This window comes from Pongo abelii, chromosome X (assembly GCF_028885655.2).
Source record: "Pongo abelii isolate AG06213 chromosome X, NHGRI_mPonAbe1-v2.0_pri, whole genome shotgun sequence".
NCBI classification, from domain to species: domain Eukaryota; kingdom Metazoa; phylum Chordata; class Mammalia; order Primates; family Hominidae; genus Pongo; species Pongo abelii.
This window is the reverse complement of record NC_072008.2, coordinates 16,899,340-16,908,669: the sequence shown is the minus strand read 5'-3', so window position 1 is coordinate 16,908,669 and position 9,330 is coordinate 16,899,340. Positions and strand designations below refer to the sequence as shown.

General features: G+C 43.3%; 1 protein-coding gene and 1 long non-coding RNA gene across 3 annotated transcripts in view; one reads left to right on the top strand and one right to left on the bottom strand.

Moving 5' to 3' along the window:
- Positions 1-70: 70 nt before the first annotated feature.
- The window catches only part of TXLNG (taxilin gamma), a 61,593-nt gene continuing 52,333 nt past the window's right edge, over positions 71-9,330 (bottom strand). Inside the window, exons 8-10 of one of the 2 annotated variants that reach the window (XM_002831422.5) lie at positions 6,871-6,963; positions 4,647-4,742; positions 71-3,130 (exon numbers count right to left, since the gene is read on the bottom strand). In XM_002831422.5, the coding sequence (XP_002831468.1) occupies positions 2,804-3,130; positions 4,647-4,742; positions 6,871-6,963 (516 nt within the window). In that variant the 3' untranslated portion in view covers positions 71-2,803. Of the gene's footprint in view, positions 3,131-4,587; positions 4,743-6,870; positions 6,964-9,330 lie in introns of both variants that reach the window. The other variant, XM_054544361.2, reaches the window with a different exon arrangement.
- LOC134760919 (uncharacterized) lies at positions 4,731-9,230 on the top strand. The gene is made up of 2 exons (XR_010139036.1): positions 4,731-5,274; positions 5,697-9,230. It is a non-coding gene; the product is annotated as an uncharacterized LOC134760919 (long non-coding RNA).

Genomic DNA, 9,330 nt, shown 5'->3' with positions numbered 1-9,330 from the left:
TGGGTAAAATGGTACCTTTGGACTCCTACAGTTAAGGCCACATGGATAATAAAAGAATACACAGAAGCTGTTAAGTTTATCATACATATTTACTTAATCTATACAGAATCAAGTAGATAAAATCAGATTCACATTAGTGAAAAATCTCTACAAAATGTCTTTGAAAAGCAAAACAAGACTGCCTCTTAACAATTCGTATCCTCATGAAAGACGTGGGCTGTAAAAATAAAGCAGTGTGTTTAGCACAAACTAGAAGATATCTGCATCTTTTTTTTTCACAGTTATTTCCATCTACAGTCTGAAAGAGGTAGATTTTTCTGCAACACCTGAGAATTGAATTGTGATAACCAGGTGTAATAAAGGCAGTTGCATACATAACTGAAAAATACTGGTCTCAAGACCAAGAAATGTACTCCTAACAAGTCTGAGGATGAAATGGTCCATATTACCCAAGACCCAAGTTTTCTCTACACCTTGGAGTCTACCGTCACTATAAATAATACACATCACGATTCCATGATGGTGCAACAATTGCAAAGTGAATTCAACATTTAAACCTTTTCTGGGCCAGCCTAGTAGCATTACAGTGTTCTAGAATATGGTAGATATGGGGTGTGCTACAAAGCCCCAACACTGGGCTGGTGAGGTGATCACTGTAGGAGGATGTCCTTCTCAGAGGGTCCCATTTGTTTTTATTCACAGGGTAATGGGAGGAAGGGTTCTGAAAGGACAACAAATGCATCCCAGACAGAATCCATATCCTTTCAACACTATAATAGCATCTAGCTAAAAATACAAAGTAAGCCAAAAGCAGCAGGCCAAGTACTGTTAATCAATCACATTGCTTTAAAGCCCTTGGAAGTATGCAACAGGCCCAAGATTTACAATCTTCCACACAGGACAAGCACCACAAAGAAGCGTGGTGGGCTACACAGATGGCTTAATAAAATGTTAAGAGCTGTACATCCAGCAGAGTTCTTGTGAAATGTGATCATTAGTACTAATTTTAAGGTAGATTATATTTCTGATCTATACCTGCATTCCCCCCCCGACCAGGGAAATGAGTCTAGTATTTTAGTAGCAGAACAGGGTGTACTCACAAGAGGCTGTTGGAGGGTGTTGTTTTTTGCTTCTGACTCATTTTGATGGTAATTAGATAATCTACTTTGTGGATTTATTTTCCTCCACTGTCTGGCCCCTTGAATTAACATGACTGATGGTGAAGGCTTAGATACAACCCTCCTCCACTCCAGGCGGTTTCCTATCTGTTGGACAATTTTCAATTCTTTCAACCCAGTTTAGACCATGAATGTGACAGGACTTTACAAATAACACTTGTAACAAAGAGAAAACCCTTTTAACTGGACAAAACAGAGTTTATTCAGTCCAGTAAGCAATTTAACAAGTGTCAGTCTGATAGTTTTGCTCAGTGGAATGTGCTAACATCAGTTCTAGTAGAACCTTTTATTTCATAAAGCATTTCAATGCAAATTATACCAGGGACAAAGTCAAAACTTCCATCAGTGCAGCCTGATTAATCATCTGCATAACTGAGCCACATTCAACATTGAAACAAAGAACTAATTCAAAAGTTATATGCTTAATTTCAAGTTTTCCCCCAGTCCAAGTGTACAGACCATGATAATACTGTGGCTTTTCTTTTTTCTTCTTAAAAAAGAGATGGTAACTAAGAAGGGGGTGAGAAACAGACTGAACGCATAAGTAACAGATCCTGACTAACACTCTGCCAAGTCTTCCCAAAGTAAAAATGTTGGTGCCAGTGTTTGTTTTGGAAATGAAAATCAATTTCGGTTGGTACTGATCCATAATGAAAATTCCCTTTTGAAAAACCTGGAGTACTTTGCTGGTGGAATTTTTGTAATAACTTTCAAGTAGCCAGAAGGTATTGGAGAAACTTCTGCCTAGTGAAAGTGACACGTGAATTGACCGTCCTTGTCTTTGACAAGGGACTTCATTGAACGGCAAAACATGAACACCAGTTTTCAAAGAATAAGTGGGCTTCTATGGGAAGTGCAGAATATGTACTGAAATCCCAAATCAGAATCAAACACAAACCGCCATCCTCTACGGGAGCCCCTCATGGTCCAAATCCCACACCTGAAACCAAAGCAGGATGACTGTTCAGTCACATAAACACTAAGCTTATTTGTCTAGTGATTTGCCTGTATGTACTATTTTGTCCACAAGTGACATCTTTATATACATATTCTGCTGAAACTTAGGATTCTAGGCATGTGGCCATCTCAATTTGTCCCGAGATATGTTTTCAAAAAGCTAATTTCAATCAAATATGCTTCTGACCCAACACTAGTTTTATTTTTACTTGGCATTTAAATGGGTTATTAGACAAAACTAATCACCTTGGTATTTTCTTTTTCTGAATAATATTAATGGGGGGGCTAAGACGTTTAAATTAATATTGTTTTCACGTCAAGGAACCATCGTCAGAACAAAGTTCCCTTGTAATGGTCGGCCCTGTCAGTGAAATTTTCATTAGGATGATAATGTGCAAGGAGCAGGAAGAGAAGGACAAGGCAATGAACACATGCATTCCAGTGGAAGGAGAATGAGGCCGATGTGCAACACAGCTGAGGAAAATTTATAGATTAAACTATTCAAAACTGCTAAGCAGCCTCCTGTACCACATAAGTCCAGTAGTTCTAAGAAAATACAGATATGGTAGAAAAAGTAAGAAAATTTTCACCACAAAACCAATAGTTAACTACTAACAGAGAAAGTTATACACAAAATATATCTCTCAATACAGTGATCACACCTCATCTTAGTCAACCGACTCAATGGCCGGAGCAGAGCCTGTGGACGGGGGCTTTTGCACGGCGCTTCTCTGGCTCTTGGGCTCAGCCTCCAGGTGCGCTCCCAGGGCTCTTTTCGAGGAAGTGTTCAGCTCCTTGTGAGAATCCAGGGCAGTACAGGGCTGCATCACAGGTGTTGCTAAATCCCTGTTGGCCGCTTTGATGGATACCTGCTCTTTCAGGACTTCCACCTTCTCATTGAGCTCATTCCTTTCTGTTTGAAGAGCCCTGCACAGCTTCTCTAACCGTTCCAGTTTTATTTGAAGGGCCTTGTACTCTTTATCACGGACTGTTTTCTGTAAGAAAAAAGAGGATTTCTGTAACCTTGTTAAATATCAATCAGGTTACAAAAAAATTAAGCCAGCTGAGCCATATTGGACACTTCTCACCTATGGAACATGTTCCATCTCTTCAGCCCTCCTAACATTCTAGCTAGCTAGCATGACTGCACCCATAACTATACCGAATGAGATTTAGCATATTGTTTCGGGGGGACAAAATTAAATTCCTTTTGTCACTTTTTTTTTTTTTTTTGAGACAGAGTCTTGCTCTGTTGCCAGGCTGGAGTGCAATGGTGTGATCTCGGCTCACTGCAACCTCTGCCTCCTGGGTTGAGGTGATTCTCCTGCCTCAGCATCCCGAGTAGCTGGGATTACAGGTGCACACCACCACACCCAGCTAATTTTTGTATTTTTAGTAGAGATGGGGTTTCACCATGTTAGCCAGGATGATCTTGATTTCCTGACCTCGTGATCTGCCCGCCTTGGCCTCCCAAAGCTCTGGGATTACAGGTGTGAGCCAAAGATAAACTTTTTAAGACATTTCCTATTGAACTATTAAGGAAATTCAAGATATCACAAACAGTAAGCAGACACAAAGGCCTACATACAGAAAATGACTCACATCTACATAGATTTCTCCTCTACCAATTTTTAGATGAGAAGTTTGTTGTTTTTTTTTTTGAGACAGAGTCTCGGTCTGTCGCCCAGGCTGGAGTGCAGTGGTACAATCTCGGCTCACTGCAACCTCTGCCTCCCAGGTTCAAGCAATTCTCCTGCCTCAGCCTCCTGAGTAGCTGGGATTACAGGCACCTGCCACTATGCCCAGCTAATTTTTGTATTTTTAGTAGAGACGGGGTTTCACGATGTTGGCCAGGTTGGTCTCGATCTCTTGACCTCGTGATCCGCCTGCCTCAGCCTCCCAAAGTGCTGGGATTACAGGCATGAGCCACTGCGCCCAGCCGAGAACAAGGTTCTTGTACACATGTGCCCCAGCGTTTTCTTTCTTTCCTGAAGTGTTATATAAAACAGGCAAAACGTACTTTGTTGCTTTTTTTGAAAGCCTAATAAGCTAGAAAGGCCCTACATGCTGCATCAGCACCACCTGCATGCTTGTAAGAGAGGCAGATTATCTGCCTCCGCCCCCAAGAACTAGTGACTCAGCCTCTGGGAGGAGCCCAGCAATCCTGGTCTTAACAAGCAGGAGTTTGATGCAAGCTCAAGTTTGAGAAATCACTGCTGTAGAAGAAAGCAAAATCTAGATGTTTTATGCTGTCTCCAACACAAGCCTGGGCTGATTAACTGGGTGGTAGGAAGCTCAGCCCCTCACTCAGGGCCCTGTCCCTAACCTAACTGCCAGGAAAGAAGTCACAGATTCTACCCAGCAACTCATCCCCACCCCCACCCCAGCGCGGGCTGGAGTCCTCAGCTATGGCAGTAGTGTTACAGCACACGTCCCCGGCCCCGATAGGTACCTGAACTCAAGGAGTCCCCATGACTAAGGCTACACCTTAGTCGCAGGAAACCATCTCACCTCTTCAGCCATTTGCAGAAGTGCTTTATTATTGTTTTCCCATTTGGTACGCCATATTATTGTTTCTTTTTCCAGTTTTTTAATTTTCTTTGTCATCTGTGAACACAATTGCACATTTAAATTCTAAGTTCCCTTCCTTATCTCTACTCCCTGTCCACAAAAATGTTTCTGTGCCCCTCCCCTCCCCCATCCCTGCACCTCCCTCACCCGGCTGACAGCTGTGTGTGTCTTTATAGAAGTAGCTGTGCCTGCCTGTCGGTAGCAGAGCTTATCTCAGAAGCTCCTAGGGTGGAACCAAAGAAGGGGGTTTGTATTATGAGAAAAACAAATTTAATCTCCTCAATTTCAGAGGCAGCAGCACATGGAGGAAGCTGTCAGCCACCACACTCTGAACTCAGTTAAGGCTGAAGTGCAGCTTTCATCCCAGCTCCGGGTAGCGAGAGACAAGCCCTCCTTCTCCCTAAGTTGTATGAAAAAATGCCCATGACTGAGTTTTCTGTCCATTAAACGAATTCCTCAGATTCCTGGGAGGACAGCGATCTTCAGCCCCACAAGACATTAAGAACTGACACTCCATCACAACCTCCAAGAACACATCAGTTTCAGAACTCAAGGCAGCATGATTCAGGTAAGACTCCAGTGACCAAGAAGATAAAAGTAGTTAATACCTCAGCTTTGGTCATCCTCACAGTTCGTGAGGCCGATTTACTTCAGATTTTGCTAAAGATAAAGTGGGTCCCCAAATCAGGGAAGTGTTAAACCTATGCTACCAGAACACAATTTTCAGAAATTCAGGATGCATTTATCCATGCCTGTAGCTAGCTACTTTCTCAATATGCCTTCATCCACTGTTGACTGCACACCAGCTCTGATCCAGGTCGGGGCACTGAGCCAGGTGGTGTTAAGGGAAACAAGGGTAAGACAGAGCCAGCGCCCCGTGCCTTGGGTAATTACCCACAAAACTGTAACACAAGGCAAACTAGGACAAAGGCCGTGGGAAGAGCTGGTGGAAGACCTAGGTTGACTGCTGACCCATGGTGATCTCTGCAGCCACGGACAGAGAGGAATGTGTTCCAGTCCCAGAGGACCAGAAGGATGGCAGATACAGGAGGCGGGAACTCTGTTCCACCTCAACAGTGAGTCTGTGCTGGCGTCCAGCTATCACCTGCACTGTGCCTAACAGCGCCCCCTCAATTGCAGCCTCAACTGAAAGGACTGGCAGGCAGAACGAATCTGCTGCTCATGGAATTCTCCAGATTACCAGGTCTAAAAATACCTGGAGGTGGTAATTTGAGCACCAATCAGCCACATGGTAACTGAGTACATGTTAATGTGCCAAGCACTGTCTGAAATACTCTATTTCATGAAGGGCAGGTTTTTTGTTACCATTTTTAACAGTGAAGGAACAGAAAGGTTAAATAACTTGTCCATAGTCACACGTTCTATGATGCAACTGGGACATTAACCCAGGGCACACGGTCTCCACCACTATGTGAGATCTAATAATAGTCATGACTAACATCTATTGAATGCTAACAAAGTGCCAGGCACTACTGTACTTCTCCCCAACCCAACACTATGTTTTTAAATCCCCCATTTTTAAGGGAAGGATGCCAAGTAAAGTAAGGCTGGCTGGCTGGCTGGCTATGTATAGAATTATATATTTTGGTCCTTAGCTTGATCTCAAGGATATCTCTTTCCTTAACATAGGCAGGAAAATGCAACAGAAGCAAAAGAATTGGTTTGGTCAGGGGAGAAAGAATTCAGTGGGAGTAAAGATAAGAAAAACAGAGAAACTAAAAAAGGTAGAAACACTGATACATCAACCAACCAAAATATATGATTATTCTTCTGGGCTTGGATGTCTTTCAATAGTTAATCTCCAAGGACACAGAGTTTTATGAGAGGGCTGAGGATGATCCTCTAAAGTGGTTAAAACAAACAAAAAACAGCAACACACCAAAAAAACCACCACTTTATTTCTAACAAGTTGCATTTAATATAGGATTTCACTATAATAAAGGTAGAATTCTAAGAGCATAGAGAACATTAGCTACTTGGGGGACACTGAAGGCAAAATGACCAAAAATGCCACTGGAGGATCACTAAAGAGAAAATGAAGACAGTATCATAACAAAGGAAACGCAGCAAAGTAGTAATCACACTTAAAAGAGCTTATATAAATTCCATTTGATGTAATATTCTACTAAAAATATGTAAATACCTTTTCCATTTCCTGTCTGAAGGTTGTAAACAGTTCATTGCTTTTTGCCATGGTAGTCTGGAATTCTTCAAACTTATCCATATAAAGAGAAAGCTATAGGAAAAAAAAGTATGAAACATTCTGAGTTCCATGCAAACAATTCCAGTTCCCCAACTTTCAAAAGAACGTAGTATGGTTACTTATTACAAGTGATAGAAATACGAACAAATGCACATCCAATCCTTGGACACCAGACATAGATGGCTGAAGTTCTGACAACCCACAGAAATGCATTAAAACTGAGGACATTCTGTTGACTTTAATATTAGATCTCCACCCATTGATCATAACATAGCCTGAAGGATGTGGTGACTATAAACATCATGCATGTGGAGTGCTCGCCCAACTACCCCTCTCCTGCCACGTGAAAACTGTCCTTGGGAAAAGATCATTCCTTTAGAATACCACCTGCAGAGTTCTTAGTTTGATAGCAATGGTATCTCTTTCCTTAATGAAGGGAGGAAAATGCAACAGAAGCCAAAGAATTGGTTTGGTTGGGGAAGAATTCGGTGAGAGTAAAATTAAAAGAAAACGTAAAGAGATCTACTCTTAACATAGTCCTACCCTCAAGGAATTTTTATTTAAGGATGAGGAAAAAAATGCTAACCAACAAGGCAAGCAAAATATAAAATGGAGTCACCATCTTCTCCCCCTTAGAAAGGAGTCCAGAGAAGTACACGGGGAAGGGCACACTGAGGCTCAGGATACTTAGGGGAAGCTTCATGTGAGAGGCCTGAGCTGGGCCTCATGGGTGAGCTGAATGAGTTCATCTTAGACCAGGAGGGAACCTTTCAGAGACTATCCAACATAATCACATTATTTTCAGGATAGGGGAACAGAGAGAGACCCAGAGGAATAAAGTATTTTGGGCAAGATCACACGACAGATATAAGAAAAGCAGAGAAGAATAAAGGATCTTCAGAGGCCAAGAAACAGGATAAGCAGTGCTGGATGCAGAATATTCACCAGCACCACCTAGTGCATAGGATGCAGGGCAGGGTGGAATATGATGGGGCCCGCCCAGCCACAGCCAGCAGGGGGACAGGCCATCCAGGAAGCACTTTAGCAGCACGCACTGTGGTGTGGTGGACGCAGAAGCCAACTGAAAGTTAGTCATCTCACAGTGACCTCGTGCTTGTTAGGCTAGACGAGGTCCCTATGAGATGGCCAAGCCACGTCTGCACAAGGGCCTGGCCTGGGATGAGGACAAAGCAGGAAGAGAAATGCAGGGTGACCTGGAGAACACACAGGATTTGTTAGCAGACACTGACGGGGCCTCTGACATGACAGGCCCAGAGTTGGGGCAAGAGTGGTGCTCACGCAGAGGGAGGGAGCAGTATTAGTGCCTGAGGGACATTAGAAATTACAGCAGTTTTGATGTGGTCCTTTAGGGTCTCACTCTGTCGCTCAGGCTGGAGTGCAGTGGCGCAATCACGGCTCACTGCAGCCTCGACCTCCCTCTTGGGCTCAAGCAATCCTCCCATCTCAGCCTCCTATATAGAGGGGACTATAGGCACACACCACCACACCTGGCTAATTTTTATATTTTTTATAGAGATGGGGTTTCACCATGTTGCTCAGGCTGGTCTCAAATTCCTAAGCTCAAGCGATCCGCCCACCTTGGCTAGGATTACAGGCATGAGCCACTGCACCTGGCAGGCATGGTCCACTTTTATTGAAAATGGAACATCCAAATAAAGACTCTCCCATGTGAGAGTTCAACGCTGGCCCAGTGGGTAGCCAGTAAGTGGCCACTATCATCACACATGGACCTCCATGGCTAGATTACAAAACAGCGGGTCAAGACAGCACAAAGACTTTGAGTTTCACCAGCAGATGCTGGGAAATGACATGGTGAGGGCAGAGAAGGTGAGACATGCTTGGGAAGGACAGCCACATTTAGGTAGAGGAAAACAGGAGGTGACAGCAAAGGAAACAAATAGTGACTGGATAAGAGGACTCTGAATGGTACAGATCACAGACAACAGAAGCTACAGTGGTGACAGTACAACAGCATTGGAGCTGGCCTGGGGGCCTGGTAAAAGGGCCCTCTGGTGACTTCCGCAGCATTATCAATGACACCCACGTTCAGGAACATCTTCCAAAGCCATCTGGAGACTTCGTACCTTCTCCACATCAATTCTCATCTCTATTTATATGGACAACTGACTGTATAGGGCTTATAAGTAAGGGATTCAAATCTCCTAGAAGCTTTCTGGCATGATCTTCAGTTCCAAAGACTCCTCATATCTGACACCTCTTGAATATTCACTCTAAGTTAGGCTAGCTTTATAAGACCTTAAATTCATCACATTGTAAGATGTTCCCAAAGAAAAGCAGCACTCCAAAGAGGTGCTCATGAAGATCACGCCAGTCTCAAGGTATCAGTGTTATTTTACAGCTAATCTAGAGTCTTCACAA